Source organism: Protopterus annectens, chromosome 4.part1, assembly GCF_019279795.1.
Source record: "Protopterus annectens isolate FY-2018-M chromosome 4.part1, PAN1.0, whole genome shotgun sequence".
NCBI lineage: Eukaryota > Metazoa > Chordata > Ceratodontiformes > Protopteridae > Protopterus > Protopterus annectens.
The window spans coordinates 306,930,329-306,946,837 of record NC_056734.1 but is presented as its reverse complement, the minus strand read 5'-3'; the positions used below and the strand labels follow the sequence as shown (position 1 = coordinate 306,946,837).

At 34.3% G+C, this 16,509-nt stretch overlaps 1 protein-coding gene across 8 annotated transcripts in view; it reads right to left on the bottom strand.

Annotated features, from left to right (window-relative positions):
- LOC122800839 (uncharacterized threonine-rich GPI-anchored glycoprotein PJ4664.02-like) overlaps positions 1-16,509 on the bottom strand; it is a 662,067-nt gene that overhangs the window by 274,868 nt on the left and 370,690 nt on the right. For all 8 annotated transcript variants that reach the window (XM_044070146.1, XM_044070147.1, XM_044070150.1 and 5 more), the window contains 2 exons: positions 13,708-13,785; positions 12,706-12,768 (listed from right to left, as the gene is read on the bottom strand). In XM_044070146.1, the coding sequence (XP_043926081.1) occupies positions 12,706-12,768; positions 13,708-13,785 (141 nt within the window). The remainder of the gene's footprint in view (positions 1-12,705; positions 12,769-13,707; positions 13,786-16,509) is intronic.

The following is a 16,509-nucleotide window of genomic DNA, read 5'->3' as shown; positions in this document are numbered from 1 at the left end:
ACTGGAGAGAGTGCAGTGCACTCCCATTATGGTGAGTACCAAGTCCGATATTTGTGATCTTCTGATGGCCGTGCAAATTATATGGTCAATACCCTTTGTGCTAACAAAGTCCAGGAATCATTGTGCCTGTAAGTATGAGGCAGTGTATGTTTCCCAGACTGTAGCGGTACTGTTAAAGTCTCGGATAAAAAAAGTATTTGATTTAATGTTGGCAATGTCCTGTAGGGCAAGCATGAGCTATGGGATTCTAGAGACATAGATGGTGACCTATAGCTTGCTAGGATATGTTATGGGACTTTTTCTGTGGCGATTTGTGCATGCATAAATTCCAAGGCATTGTCCTGTTTAAGCAAAATAGAGTTATGCTTGTCGCTAATATGGACTGAGACTCCGCCACCTTTTGTCCCTGTCTGTTCAGATGATGGTCTAAATATGTTGAAGGCAGTGAAGCCATGTATGCAAGAGTACTTTCTGTGGATTTAAATTATATATCTCTATAATGGCACAAGTGACTGTATTCTCCAGAGTGAGGAGAGATTGTAGGCTGCAGAGATTCTTGTTTAGTTGCATTGAGAAGTAAAATCTTTGGGTTTCTTTGTGTTTTATTTTCTATTTTGGTATGTTTTTCAGTTTAACAGGCTGTAAGGGGTTGGATAAAGATTTAGCCTTTATTCAAAAGCCCATGTGAGACAAGTGCAGACATAGTTTGCAAAGCAATATGATTTGTCAACCATGTCCTCCCATGCTGATAGGTATTGAATCCCCCTAGAAAAACAACAGAAACTAAGCCAATTATTGAAGTCAATCATCTTTTGTTTGTACTTTGGCATCATCATTGGTGAAGGTTGAATGTTACTCAAAGCAAGGCATTTACCTGTCTGACACACATTCAGCGAGATCAGCAATGTCTCTCTTCATGTAGTCCAAGGATGTATGTCTTGGGTTAACACCTACATGGACTGTGATAGAATCATACTTGTACCCATGGTGTAGTGAATTTAGTATGCATGTGGCTTGGCAGATTAGGGCTCCAGATAAGCAAATAACTGTTACCTGCTCCTTGTTCAGTCTGAGCATATATGTGTCATACAATTCAGTCATTTATGAAAACAGTCCTGGGTAATGTGTTGGTTTGCCTTATGGGCTTTGCTTTTGGGAGTCCACTGGGTGTAGACATATGTGTGGCAGTTGCTGCTGCTTTTAGTGAGTGCTTTAGAGATTATTGAGATTAGGCATTGATATTTATGGGCTTAGAGGTTCTTTGAAGGTTGGGAAGATTGCATTTTAGTGTCTCAGCATTTCTTGGTCTATGTGTGTGGTGGACACTACTTGTAGAAGATGTAGTCTGCGTGTTCTTGACAACTCTGTATGCAAAATTTTTGCCTGCAGTGAAACTTTGTATGTGCATCTCCCACACTGTTCTTGTTTCTTTAATGATTACTCAAATGAAATGCTGGTTTGCTTGTTGAGCATTGAGCATTATGGCTTTATAGACTGGAAATTATTTAACTCACTCAAGCCTATAATGCCTTTTTGTATTTTTCTATTTTACACCAATTCCTCCTTGTGGCATACAGAACTTTTTTTGGCCTGACTTCTTTAGCTAAGTGGCTTAACAGCTAATGATAGTCAGTAATAGAAAGGGGCAAGGAGTTTTTAACAAAATGACACTAAGACTGTTAGTCTGGGATGTCCTGCAGTGGAGAAATTAATCGTTGACACTTGTTATTCATATTTTCAATTTTATGTTAAGTTCCTAACTGATATACCTACATTTTATTGACGTGTATGATGTGAAACACCAGTATAGAAGACAGGACAATTCACTGTCAGTGCTGGTTTATATCTAGTATAGGAATTTTATATGATTAACAAAATATAATTCTATTCAATTAAATCTGTTTTATTACCATTACAGATCACATGCAGTAACTTGCAGATTGTTAATATATTATAAGTAAAACACACTTACTTGTTGTGGATGCTGTATGTGGTATGGATGATGTACCTTCAGTGGATGAAATAAAACTACCTGTTGGGACACCTGCCAAAAGAGAAAATGGTTTCAGTTCCATTCTTACAGTTTTTAAAGCAATATTAAAACCTTCACTAAAAACATCTGTATGGAGTTTAACATATGAGTATGGTCAAGTTTCCATCATACCTCTCAACCTCTTAGTGCAAGAAATCTGGACAAATCCTGACAAAATGGGGGGACAAAGTCCTAAAAACAGGGACACATTTTAAATACTACTCTTATAAACCTAGAAAGTTGCTGGAGTAACAGGGTCTGTTTTAGCTTACATTTTCTGAGATGAAGTCTGAAAGTCAAATATATGCTATTATTTACTGACTTCAATCTTCAGAATATTACAGTGATTTGACAGAAAACCACAATTTTTATTAAGAACAGAACAAAAATATGAGCCAAACAATTGGACCTTCTGCAGAAATCTGGATAGTTGAGAAGTACGGTTTCCATTCTTTCCACTTCACTTAGAATATTAGAAAACCTAGAATAAAATCAACTAGCAGAACTGATAAAAAACTTGCCCAATGTGTGTGTGTGTGTGTGTGTGTGTGTGTGTGTGTGTGTGTGTGTGTGTGTGTGTGTGTGTGTGTGTGTGTGTGTGTGTGTGTGTGTGTGTGTGTGGGTGTGTGTGGTGTGTGTGTATCTAAACCCATGTCCGTGTGCAGTTGTGCATACTTTGTGGGTTACTATACATGATTTACCTTTCTATCTTATGAAATGAAACATAAGAAGTGTCCCAGACTGAATGTCAGCTGATAGATATAAACTAATAAAAAAAAATAAAAACACTTCTAATTTAACCATCAAACCAGCATTCCAAAGTATAAAACAAGCAGTCTATATCATTTTGTTGAAACTCAAATGAGTGAATGCTCATTTGTTGAACACCTATTCAGCAAAAATTGTATTCTTTGACCAATATTTTAAGCAAAACGTTTCCTAGTGCAAACTGATGGTAGTCCGCCCTAGCAACCATAGCAACAGTAAACAAAAGTATAAAACTTACCACCTGCACAGGTGGAGGGCTACACGCCCCATGCCTCCCCACACCCCTTTAACTAAATATACCAACTCTGTGATCAAACTACATTGGGAAAAAGGTCAAATTCCATATGGTGGCCAACCATCACTTTGCCCTAGGAAACTTTTTGCTTAAAACATTGGTCAATGAATATTTTTTTCACTGAATAGATGTTTGACAAGTGAGCGTTCACTCATTTGAGTTATGACAAAATAACACAAACCCCAAAACAAGTGCTTATTTCTGGAGACAGAATTGTGTGTGTAAGTAAAACTAAAAAAAAATAAAATAAAAAAATCTTTTTTTCTTTTCACATAGCAGTGCATGTACTACCAAAAATGAGATTTTTTTTATTTCTGACAATAATTGTCAAAGATTTAATATATTCTTTGTGTTTTAAACTATTTTCTATAAATACTACAAGTGAAAATAATTTGCATGTTTTTAAAACACTTATATTTTTCAGAGCTAAGCTTGCAATAAATAGAAATATTAAATGGCTGTAAAAATAAGAACTTCAGAAAACATATGGTATGTAGGAATCTCACTGTTCTGAATAAAAAGGATGACTATTATGTTGTCAGTGCCAAGACTGAACTGCATCAGGAGCTACAGAAGATGTACACTTATTTGATTCACTATACAGAGCATTGGGTAGGACAACAGGATGAAGCTACTACATTTTGCAGAAGGTCTCAGTAGGTGCATTGACTTGGAAAAAATATGCAATCATTTTCAATTTTCTTTTCAGCTTCTTCCTCTCATTTGATATAGATAACTGCTTTTGCTGTTCCCTGCATAGCAACAACCTTGGGTATTATAATATTCATAAATGGAATAAAGATATTTGCCAGTTAAGAAAACATAAAGTTTGATGATTTTATGTCGAACATAATAAATCACCCTGGTATAAAATCTGTCAATGATATGATAAAGAAGATTTGCAGTATTTTGCCATGTTGCTGAATAACACATCTCAAACAGCTGCATACATTTAGTCATGAGAATTAAATAATGTAAACTTTTATGGTTTCAGCAGCTTCATGTCAGCATCCATTATGATTAAAACTGTAGTATTACAAGAGAACAGATTGCAAACACTACCAAGGCATACATCGTAAATGTACATGTAGCATTGGTCAATCCACAGTGCAGAAAAGTCATGTACAAGGAACTGTAGCACACAGCTGGATATTGTAACAATCTCTGCCCCTTAACAAACAGCAACACTACATCTGACCAACGTTACATTATATACATTTCCAGCTTTAACATTCCCTCTAACAACAAACAAACAAACAAACAACAAACAAATACATGGAACATATATTATGTACATTCAGCAGTGCTTGGTTGGCATGCATAGCAACAGTAATGATTAAGACTATAGCAGCCAAATGTCACCACTTACCTGAGCTAACATGCCTTTTTATCCGCATGATAAAATGATATATCAGTATACTTGTCAATGTATGAACTGAATTGCATAAGCTTTAGAAGACAATTGTTCATTTGGTTATATCTCATCTTATAAGCAATGCTTAAAGTTTGATATTCAATGCTTATGATACTTTGATAGTCCAGCCAACATTGGGGACCTTTCCCATGAGCACTCCTAACTGATATCTGTTATTTTTGAGTGTCAGCATTGCTCGTCCAACCTTTTATGTTATGCCATACAGTGCTTTGTAAGTGATATCCTATCTTTTGTATATATGCTGTTTGGGTAAGTTTATCTTTTGACATTGCCAGCTCAGACCTGCATGCCATTGTTATGGTAGAAATATGACGTTCTCCACCTGACTGTATCCTGCTGCAACATTTGAAAGTAAGGCATTGACTGAATATGATTTTTCCATTGGATTGGTCAGATCAGTCAGTGATTTAGTTTGGTATCTTGAGGACATTTTCTGTTGTTTGTGGTTTCATATAGGTCCCTTTACTTTTCACTACTTATTAGTAATTTAACAAATGCATATCCTACAATGATGACACTATATTACTCTCCGAAGAAGTTGATTACAATAAATCTCTAATAGTATACCAAAATGTACTGATTTGCTTCAGAGCTGGATAAATGATGCAAAAGTGTTTACAAAAAATAAGAACTATGGATTCTGGTTTATATTATACAAGACTGGAAAATTACAAACACTGGTGAAAGTTAGCTTATGAAACAAAACTTAAAGAATTTTGAAAGTTCTATTAATTCTTTGATTTTAATGCTCAAGTATCATGTTATATCATATACTTCAAGAAGTTTACTTTATTATGTAAAAAAGAAGTATTAATCTGGAAGTCATCCTGTTTATATGAGTTTTTACTTATTTACTGCTCATATACAAAAATGCATTTTCCATGTGTTAAATATTTTTATCATTCCTTGCTATTTTATATTCATATTAATATATTGCCAAAGCTACCTAACATACCACTACTATATTGGTCAGTAAGTTTTGTCAACTATGATCTGTATTTTTTTTTAATTTTTTTATTTAGTTATTTATTTATTTGTGAACTCCATATTCTGTAGTTGCAAAGGAATACTATACTAGTTATTAGAGTTTGTGCAACAATCAGATGCTTGTGATAGGTTTTAATCATACTGTTTGAAATTTATTGAATCTTATGTGCCGTCTTGAAAAATAACTTTTCATAAGAACATTTAGGTATAAAATAAAAGGGAGAACAAACCAGTAAATAAATATTTCAGGTTATCATCTGCAAATATTAACTACTAATCAATAAACCTATGAATAAAAATCAATGCACTATACTCTCATACTGAAGACTGATGAACAATTATGATAATTCTCCCATAACCAAAACCCACTTCTTCAAAATGCAGCGAGTCATCCAAAAAATAAAAAGAAACAAAAAAAAAATAGATAAACCATTTAGAGGCAATGATTAAATGGAAGCATAAATAAATAAACAAGTAAATAAACAAACAAGTCAATAAATATATAAATAAAATTAAGTACTTTCTCTCCCTCTGTATAGTAACAATGAAAGACACCATCAAAATTTAAACCAGTAAGGTTTCTTTCAAAACATCAAGCCAAACAGCACAGTTTAAAATTGGTGATAGAATTGTCAGCAAAGGTAGCAATATGGTATACGAAGACATTACCCTCTCAAAAATATGTAAGGGGTGCAGTAGAAGAAAAAAAATTAAAGAACTATGTAATAAAAACATTTCTATAGTGGTGGTAAACTGTTGCTTCACTGTCAATATTCATGATAAACAAAGAAAACAAAAAAGGGGTTAGACCTGGGATCAGGGCTGGATTTAGTTTTGAATCTACCCATGGGCTGAATATGGGATTGATATCAGTAGGGCCATGGCACAGAAGGAGTATATTGTCCTGGACACCACACTCCCTTGCCACAGATATATCAACATGTATAGCTAGGAGAAGAAGTTCAGTAAATGTCAAACTTCATCTTGTCTCTTCTAAAACCTATATTTCAGCAGTATCCTCTTTCACAACACGTATACAAAGTACTGCCTTCTTTAATATTACACTCTGCAGATCTAATGCCAGCTGTTTAATTTGCCTAATAAATTTACTGTTTGGAATAAGGACTGTGGAAATGGGAAGCGGACACTCGCAGATTCCAAATGGAACACATATTTAAATCAATAAGTATCACCATCAACATCAGTATAAACATCAAAGTCAAAAATGGTATCTGCCTGTTTTTCTTTGGTTACTGCATAGCGGTGTCGGATAGCGGTTCAAGTAGTAATGGCAAAATAATCTTATTAATATTTTTATGGGTAGGATATCTTGTTTGCTGTTTGGGTTCTTTGTCTCACACATATGTTTTAAGTAACTATATATTTAAAAATAATGGAATAGATGTAATGAAGATGAAGCATTTTTGATTTAAAGTAAATATAGAAGGTAGGTTTATGGTATGGTTAAGAAATAATGAAGCAGTAATAGTTTATAAGGAAAAATACTTTATGAAAGTATTGTAATAATTGCATGAAAAGGATATACTGTGGATAACATGTCAAATTAGGGAAATGTAGAAAGGGGCAGGCATAGATTTCTGGGAAGGAAATAAACCCAAGAAGTGGAAACAAAGATAATAATAGTAATAATAATAATAATAATAATAATAATAATAATACCATCATTGAAAATGATGAATTAATGGCTTATAGAAGACACTGTAAACATTATAGGTTATGCTGGGAATTAACTAAGTGTATTTGCAAAAAAAAAAAAAGAAAGAGGGTGTTTATGGATATGGAAATATTGCTGAATTTAGATTCACATTGTTGTAAAAAAAACTTAATGTGAGAAAAGGAGATACTACCAGCACAGCTACCTGAAATTTTGCAAAAAATTATATGTCATTGGTAAATATCAAAATACAAGATGCTTGTGTTACAAATGTATTAAAACTGTATGCCATGTTTATATCAAACTGCTTGTACAGATATGTGTGTTGAAAATGTATTTATAAAGTTCTGGGTTTGAAATGTGAACACAATGTGCCCTGAAAGAGAATATAAATGTACCTGCACTATTGGAACTGTTTAAATGTATATGATTAACTGGGGAAACTGGAGGCTTAACCTCAGTCCAGCAAACTTTAAAAAAAATCTGAAATTAAATTACTTTATAGTCTATGCAATAAAGAGGCTATATCTCAAGTTTTCAATGGAGCTAGAGACACAGAGTCTGTACTAGGAAGCTTTCTGTATTGTCTTTGGAGTTAACTAATTTCTACTTTTGAAGCATGGAGGAATGCAATTGTTTTATGATTTCTAGCATCTGACAAAGATCTGAGGAAAAGCCCTTGTCTGTATATTTTTACAGCCAACTTCTAGCAATGGAGGTTTTAGCCTGGGAACAAGAAGTCACATGACCAGAAATTATGTCATTCTGCAAGCTATCCCAGCAGTAATATTTTAGAGATTAATTTGAGAAGTGTCTTAGACAGAGCATTCTGCATTATGTCTTGGACCTGACAACAACAAGATCCACTCACCCCATCTGCTTGCTCTAATACTAATTTTATAGGGAATAGTATAATTATCTTAGATAAAGTCAGGAATATAGTAAAGCTTAGTCTAGATGTTTTCTTTATTTGTGTGAGCCTGTACTGCAACGCTATTTTAAATATTTCCTGTGGTTTTGAACTCTTATGTCACTGTGATTATATATTTATTACTGTCTTGTTCTTTTACTATTTATTATTAAATATGTTTAAACCTTTCATTGTGGCTGATCTGTGTAGAAATATTTAAGTTTTGAGAGTATTTGCATATTTATTTGATGACACTGTTTGAGCCCCTCCTAATAGCCTTGATCTTGGTCAAATTACCATTTGTATTAGTATTAATATTACACAGTAGAATTGGACACCCTTTAGTAGGGCCCTAAATTAGCTGATAAGGACTGACTGCTGGCAGTGGTAACTACTTTATAGTCTGAGCAGAAGGGAGCATAGCAAGTAAACCTTTGCCAACCTTTCCCAGGTGTGTGCGAGTGTAAATCAAACCTGAAAGAGTGTGTGTGTGTCAGCTACTTGAGCAGGGTCATAAAGCACTAGCTGGACAAAGAGCATGCTGGAGGTCTTGGCTTGGTCACTCAGCTGAGATGTCAACTTTATAGCTGTGCCAGTGGAGAGTCTTATTGGGGATCTGGAAAAAGAGCTAGAAACCAGCCCTGGACAGTCTTCTCTGTGTGCTCTTAAGGGAAACTGCACTTGATGCAGAGAGCTGCATCTGGAAATACTGTTTGTGTACCTTATATCCCTTCAGTGAATGTCGCCCACTGTTGACAGTGGGGAGGCTTGAGGCTCCTTGATTACTGGCCCAGCGGAGGGTCGTTACACTTACAATGATTACTTACTAAGCCTATGAGTAGAATTCTAGAACAAAAATGTATTCAAATAGTAAAAAGTAGAGAGGTTAATGGCATTTATAGGTATGAAAACATGGTAGATATAGAAAAGTGTGAAGGAAGATTTAAAATTAAAAGTGATAACAGTATGCATGTTTATGTAGATCAGGTAAAATTAATCAGAACACAGGAAGCATATGGATTATTATTATCATATGAAGCAGCATGGATTAAGCTTGTTTTAGAAGGGTAGAAAAAAAATGTTATAATTAAGACAGGAGACCAACATGGGTGACAATTAATTCTGATACTGTTTAGTTCCATCATTAATGGAATTATGGTACAAACAAAAGTATTTTTGTACATGTTATGTAGAAAGCAATAGCTGGATTTGGGAAATGGGAGAGATAGAGAAGTCCATTGCATGTTAAATTATGCAAATGATATAATTTTATTCATCAGTAATGAGAAATATGTTCAATATTCTGTAGGGCTAATATAAGACATGACAACAAACTGATTTATAATAGGGAAGGAAAAGGTGAGGTTTCTTTGCTGTCTGTTTCATAACAATCTGCGAGTGAAAGTTGAAATTCATTGGAAAATTTTGAATGAGTTGGAATAACATGTAAAACAGTTTGGGAAGGAAGGTAATTAAGAGTCTATGAAATATGTAGATTTTAAAGAATGGTATGTTAGATGTTGAGTTGCAAGGAACTGAGAAATATTAAATGTGGTCGATATATAGTTTAGAAAATTAGTTTTGGTGATAGTATAGCAACTTGTTTTGAGATAGATGGAAAATTATTTGTCTTTGGGTTTTATAGATAGATAAGCTTTCATATGCGTGGCATAATAAAAGAGGCAACAAAAAGGAAATTTTAGTATCAAATGTCACTACAAGTTTAAGAGAAATTTAAATTGTTTTAAGACATTATTATGTGTTTGAGTTCAGAAGATGAATGTGAAATGGAATTTAGAATTAAGTTGATTTTATTAATCTGCTTATATTTTTGAAATAAGCATATTACTTGTGTTGTGATAACATTATATTATCCTTCTTTGGATTTTATTATTTTACTTTTTAACTTGCATTGGGCCATTTCTTTTTAACATCTTTACCAACCTTCTCTACTCTTCCTGTCCTGGATCTTCACTGATACAATACACACATGATTCTGCACTTATCACTATTGCTGAATCACCAACTCAACTAAAGTCAGACACACAGTCCTCTTAAGTCTGTAGAAAACTGGCTACCTGAAAACCAACTTATCCTTAATCCAAAGAAAACCAAATTACTATTCTTTCTCTCCAAAAACCTTAACCACATAAAGTTTTCCTTCTCCATACTGTTACAAAATAATACTCAAATACAGGTGGACACCAGCACAAAACTCTTAGGTGTTACTATTGATGACAGACTAATCTTTGATTTACATGTCAATAATTGTATCCAAAAAACACATCTCAAGCTAGGTTTCCTCTATAGAAACAAAAAATATCTTACCAAAACAGCAAAACTAACCCTTTCAAATGCCTACCTCTTACCCACTTTACTTTATAGCTCCCAAATTCTCACCAGCCTCAACACTGGACTACTAAACAAATTAGAAACAACTTATAACAGGATTGCCAGATTTGCTGCCCAAAATTCTTACAAGTTCCATCACTATCTCTCACTAAAAGAACTAAATTTGCTAGAATTATCTAACATGCATTGGTATAATCAGTTTCAGATTATTCATTCCATTCTCTACAAAACCTCTTTCTGTCCAACTATCTCATCTCTAATCTCTCATTACCTACCCACTAGATTACTCTGCAGTTCTGAACAAGGCCTACTACAAATCTACAAACCAAGGACCAAAATTGGTCACCTAGTCTATAGCTTTAACCCTTTCAAGGCCGGGAATAGCCTACCATTAGATATAAGATCTCTTAAACATCCCAATCAATTCAAAACCGCTACAAAAAAATACCTTCATGAAAAATGAACTTGCCAATGTAATTATCCCCCATAAACACTCCCCTATAACCTTTTACTTCGCTTCTCTCTTCCTTCCCTTCAATAAACAAATTTACTACTTTATCTTCTCCTCTTGGTACATCTCTGTACAAATATAACTAGTAAAATATTTCAGCTATGTAACTTTTGCACTATTATGTATATAATATGTAATTATGAATGTATTCCTCTGATGAATGTATTTCTATGTATTTTACTTGCCACAGTTTAATGTATGACACTGTAATGCAATAATGTGTGGTACTGATGAACGTAATGTGTGGCACTGTAATGCAGTAATCTGTGGTACTGATGAATGTATTTCTATATGTATTCAATATGTAAAATTTTTATTTTCTGTTGGAGCTTCTCTCCTCGGCCCTCCACTGAAAATGGGCATTTGTAGCACAGTCGTACAAACCCGGTCAACAAATATGAATTAAATAAATAATAAATAAATATTACATCCTAAATGAAGATTTTGTTATGTCTGTATTTTTCATTTCTGTTTACATGTTAAGGGATCATTTACAAGAACTCGAGACGCTTCCAGCTTATGCTGAATCAACCTGTGTCTAACATCTCATTTGAATGACAGTATTTCATCAATGCAGCAACCCCTTAAAATATATCACAATCTTAGTAATGTAAAATAAATGCAATTGCTCATGCTGAGAATGGAAACCACAACCTCCTGATATAGCTGGCATAGAAAGCAAGAGTGCTGCCTGCTTGGCTGCTAAGAAAATAATCACTACTAAATCTACAGATATTTTTGTGATATGTACTTTTGAGATTTTAGGATAATTTCTGTTTCTGCCATTACCTTCAGTACTCAACACATTTGTGTTACTATTCTTTGTGTATTTTTATTTATTTATTTATGCATTCATTTATTTGTAGGCCTGTCTTAATGTATCCCAGCACATGACACACAATTTAGCTTTCACTGTTTTTATTCCTCAGAATGACATTGGATTCAAAATAATATTTCCTTAGAACACCCACTAATGAGTTATAGAAATAAGAAACAGATGACGACAGACTTCTCTGAGAACAGAACTATCTCTTGCAGTATTCATTTTTGCCTACCATGCATGCCTCTGAAGTAATGCAAGGTACATCATTTTTTAATAAAGGAAGCATTATGGTATATCATCACTTTTGATTTATGTTTGAATGTTTTCAAAGTCACTGCTGCAGTGAGCCATATACTAAGACTCCAAATGACTTTCATTTTGGATACCGAAAAAAGTGTCTCATCAAGTTGCAAGAAAACTTGACAGACATATACTATATCATTGTAATGTGTGTTAGATGAGATGAAGAGTTCAGGAATTGAAGTGTATGCATATAAGTGTGTGTGTGTGTGTGTGTGTGTGTGTGTGTGTGTGTGTGTGTGTGTGTGTGTGTGTGTGTGTGTGTGTGTGTGTGTGTGTGTGTGTGTGTTTGTGTGTGTGTGTTTGTGAATATTTCTGTTTTTCCTTGCAAAACTCATTCTTCTTTGCAGTTAGACCAAAACACTGAGAACTGCACATATCAATGCTGGCTGACAGATGCTTGTTGTTTGCATAACAGTGTTTTATTACTTCAAGAATAGCTATGCAGTTATAGCCTGAGACCAACAACATTTCATCATTAGTTAAAATGCAATGTATTTGCTGTGATATGTCAAAACAAAATTGTGCTGTCTGCTTCTATAAATTACTTTTTTATGTTCCATATTTCATATGCATGCTCATGCAGTATGATATATTAGAAAAGAAAGCATTCTTACTTTTTGGAGATACAATAATTAATGGCTCTTTTCCATTGGATGATGTCAAACTTGTTGCAGTATCTGTAAAAGAAAAATAATGTTTCCTTCTAATTACTTAACTGGATCTGTGAAAAAAATGCTCCAAATCTCAGATCAGAAAAACATGTAAATCCTATTGATGCACACATGATAATGAAACCTTATATAGCACTGTCTACTTAATGAACATTATATTACACATTATGGATGCCATCTAGTTTACATTCACATTGATAGTAGGCACATTAATTGCTATTTCTATGTAATGTTTAGGCAATGACAGTAAAAGTTGTGCTAATTTTAAATTGCTGGAACACAAAGTATTAGTGGGGTAAGAATAGGGAAAGGTTACATTGTTATGTTCTTTATAAAGATTGTGAGACATGTTTGTTGAATTTTATAAAAAAAAATGATGTGATATTAGTCAAAGTTCCAATCAGTTGTGGGGATAATAGTAGAATGAAAGCCCTAAACCAAAATAAACTCTAGCAACATTTTTGCAGTTTTTCAAAATATCCTAGTAATTAAATCAGTGTAATCCAAATCCAATTATGCTAATTAAATCAATGTAATCCAAATGTGCTACCAGCATTATATTACAAAATTATATTACAAAAGAAAACTAAATTCAAACTGCACCAGATGCACTAATACACCCCTGTCTTAAGGAAATTCAAAGAAATAAGTTTAAAGAGCACCACAGAAGTCATCCTAAAATGGGTACTGCTAAAGGCACAGGGAAAGCAGTTTAAAGGTGATGAACTTGTTTATATATCAATATTAATATATGCAACTTTACTTTTCATATCATAAACTTTTATCCAAGAAATTCCATTCCATACTTGTATTTGAATTATGACTGCTTGCATGAAATAATTTTGGATTATCAAAATGTGAATTCAGCTCTCCTACATCTGTTTAATAGGAAGTATTAATTACTGTAACCTAGCAAAGAGAAACAATATTAAAAATAAAACTCACTTGTTGTAGTTGTCATATATGAGGATGATGATGATGATGTCACTTCAGTAGATGATCTCAAGCTGCCTGTTTGATCACCTGTAAATAGAAAGTAGGGTTTCTGTCTAAATTCCTTTCTTACTATCTGGGAAATGGTAATCACAAAACCTCTCCCAACAAGACAAACGTACAGCCAGCCATCTGAATATACTGTAGAACACTTTCTATTTATGTTATTTCCACCCTGAACAGAATTTTAGAAAAGCTATTATAAAAAACAGCTGACCAAATTTATAAAAACTATAATCTTCTAGCTAGAGCCAAGTATGAGTCATGGGCTGGTTGTTTCACAATAACATCACTCTGGACAATGACCGAGATAAACTTCTAAATGTAGACAGAGGATTGTTAACTAAAATACTATTCAAAGATCTCAGAAAACACATGGGATTTAGTAGATCACTCACTGCATCATGCTCTCTTAACTTGTACAGATAGCACTCAGTGGTTCCAACACTTTCAGACTTTTCATTTACACACACAGTAGGTTTAACGTCTTCAGCTTGTAGCACTACCAAAAGAAAAATCACAAGGGTCCTCCCACACATTATCTTTTCAGTATCAAACTACCTGTAACCTCTCACACATTCCTCTTAATTCTATATGCAGATAATAGGGAATTTAGGACAGGCTCATCCTCTGTCAGCATTAAAAAGAAATAAAACAAAAATAAAAAAGCCTAGCTTAATACTTGCCTGACTGCATTCTGCATATATCTTGGAAAAAGAAACTATAATCTTTGCAAACTGTTACAGTCTAGACTGCAAATCACTAGCCTGGAAATTTTACATTTCAAGTACCTTCTCCTCTGGCTGGATCAAACTCTTAACTAACTAATGCACACAGAGCACATTAGACCACTAATCTTGAATGATATGATATTTCCTCTTTCTCTGCAATAAGCACTCAGGTCACTGCTCTGAAAATAGTGAACATTTATCACCAGTGCCCTAAGGAAAAGAATAAACATGTCACCAGAAAACACATCAGACTGTCATCAAAGGCAATTATGAGTTATCTCCGAGGTTCATCATCAGCCTATCTGCAAGGATTGTGCCTGACACCTGGTGAACAGCAACTGCTACTCTGCTACACAAGGGAGGCCCTTCTACATATTTTGGGAGGATCACAGGTCCATCAGCTTCACCAGACATATACAAAGAGCCATGGAATATTTTATAGCAGGCCCCATTTCTGCAGATACAGGCAACTTAACTGATCTAGATACCAATCTTTTTTTTAAGGTTAGTTCCTTTCTCCTACACTAAGTAAGGAAAGATTACAGAGGCTGAGGACAGTAAGTACTCAGTGCATACTTTCTATTTTGATCTGCCCAAGGCTTTTGACACTACCCCCTATGTAGACATTATTAAAAAATTAGACAAACAATGGAAAACTTCATGTTATCCATTTGATTGCCAGTTAGCTACCTAACAGACCTGAGGATATAAAAGTTGCTGGTACCTTCTCATAAACTAGCATCTAGTAAGATAAAACATAATTCAGTGTTGGGTACTCTTGTGTTGGGCTTTTATTTTTGGGCATACAGTCTGATATCCTAGAAATGTGATCGACCAAGCCTGCCAATGACATCAGGGTAGATATTTTTTTTCCTCATATACTAATACTAAACACTTCAGCAGAAAGCTGAAATACAAACATATCTAGTTCACTGAAAACACTCCCTAATTAAATGCAAAAAAAAAAATGCAACACAGCGCTATTTCACAAAAAAAGCTACTCCCACCTCATATGTTATAAATGGTACCCCTTTTCTGACTGACACAGCCAAAACAGACTTGGGGACTTAAGTGGGCAAATGTCTCATAGTCTATCAGTGTGTTTCTAACATAGTCAGGAAATCCTTCTCTCTTGCCAAGTTAAATGATCTAATCCAAGAGCAAGTCTTTTGTAATCTGGTCCCACATTGTAAGCCTGTTTACAGGTATATGATTTGCACTAGTGGAACTCACTTTCACTGAGAACAAATCTTTCTGAATGCGGACAGGCTTATTGTGGAGAAAGTCGCTTAAACTCAGAGCAATTTTTTTGAATCAAGCACGTTTTTTTACTTTTGGTGGGAATATTTTCCAATCTGTCTTAGTATAGTTTTTTTCTTATTCTGTTAGGCACTAAAATGACAAGGAAAGTAATTTTGACAAGATTTTGACTGTTGCAATATGGAGCCGAGAAATATTCTGAAAGCAGTGTGTTGCAACATCTGCCTGGCAAGGAATTATTAAAGAGATTGACATTTCATTGCAAGTCGTATTCAAGGTACAAGCTTGCAAGTTGAATCTTACTTATTTGATTATGTATAGGTTCAAAGGTAAACACTAGGCTAATGACCACCAAGGCTAACCTACCAAGGCCTTTATAAGTCTAGCTATGAATCCTAGCCAAGTGTGTCCCTGTGTTTCATGGAATTTTATTAGAAGGGAGCATGTTAGTTAGGAAGTTTGTAATGGGTAGGTGGGGTTAAGCTAGTTTGGACATTACTATCTGCCTCTGTTTATCAGAGTCTTAGGGGCCAGACCAAGGGTGAATTCCAAAATTCCCATCCATTGGTCAAGGTTGCACTTAAATAGGGTTAGGAACAAAGTCTGCTTCATGTGGATGGGGAATCTGCTGTTGAAGATAGGGATCATCTGAGAGACATATCTGTCTAAGCAACGTATCTTATTTACAGCATAAGCAAAATTTTAATCCCTGGATTTAGTGGTTCTGATGGTGTTCATTTTGTAGATGTGCAAAAGGTCCATC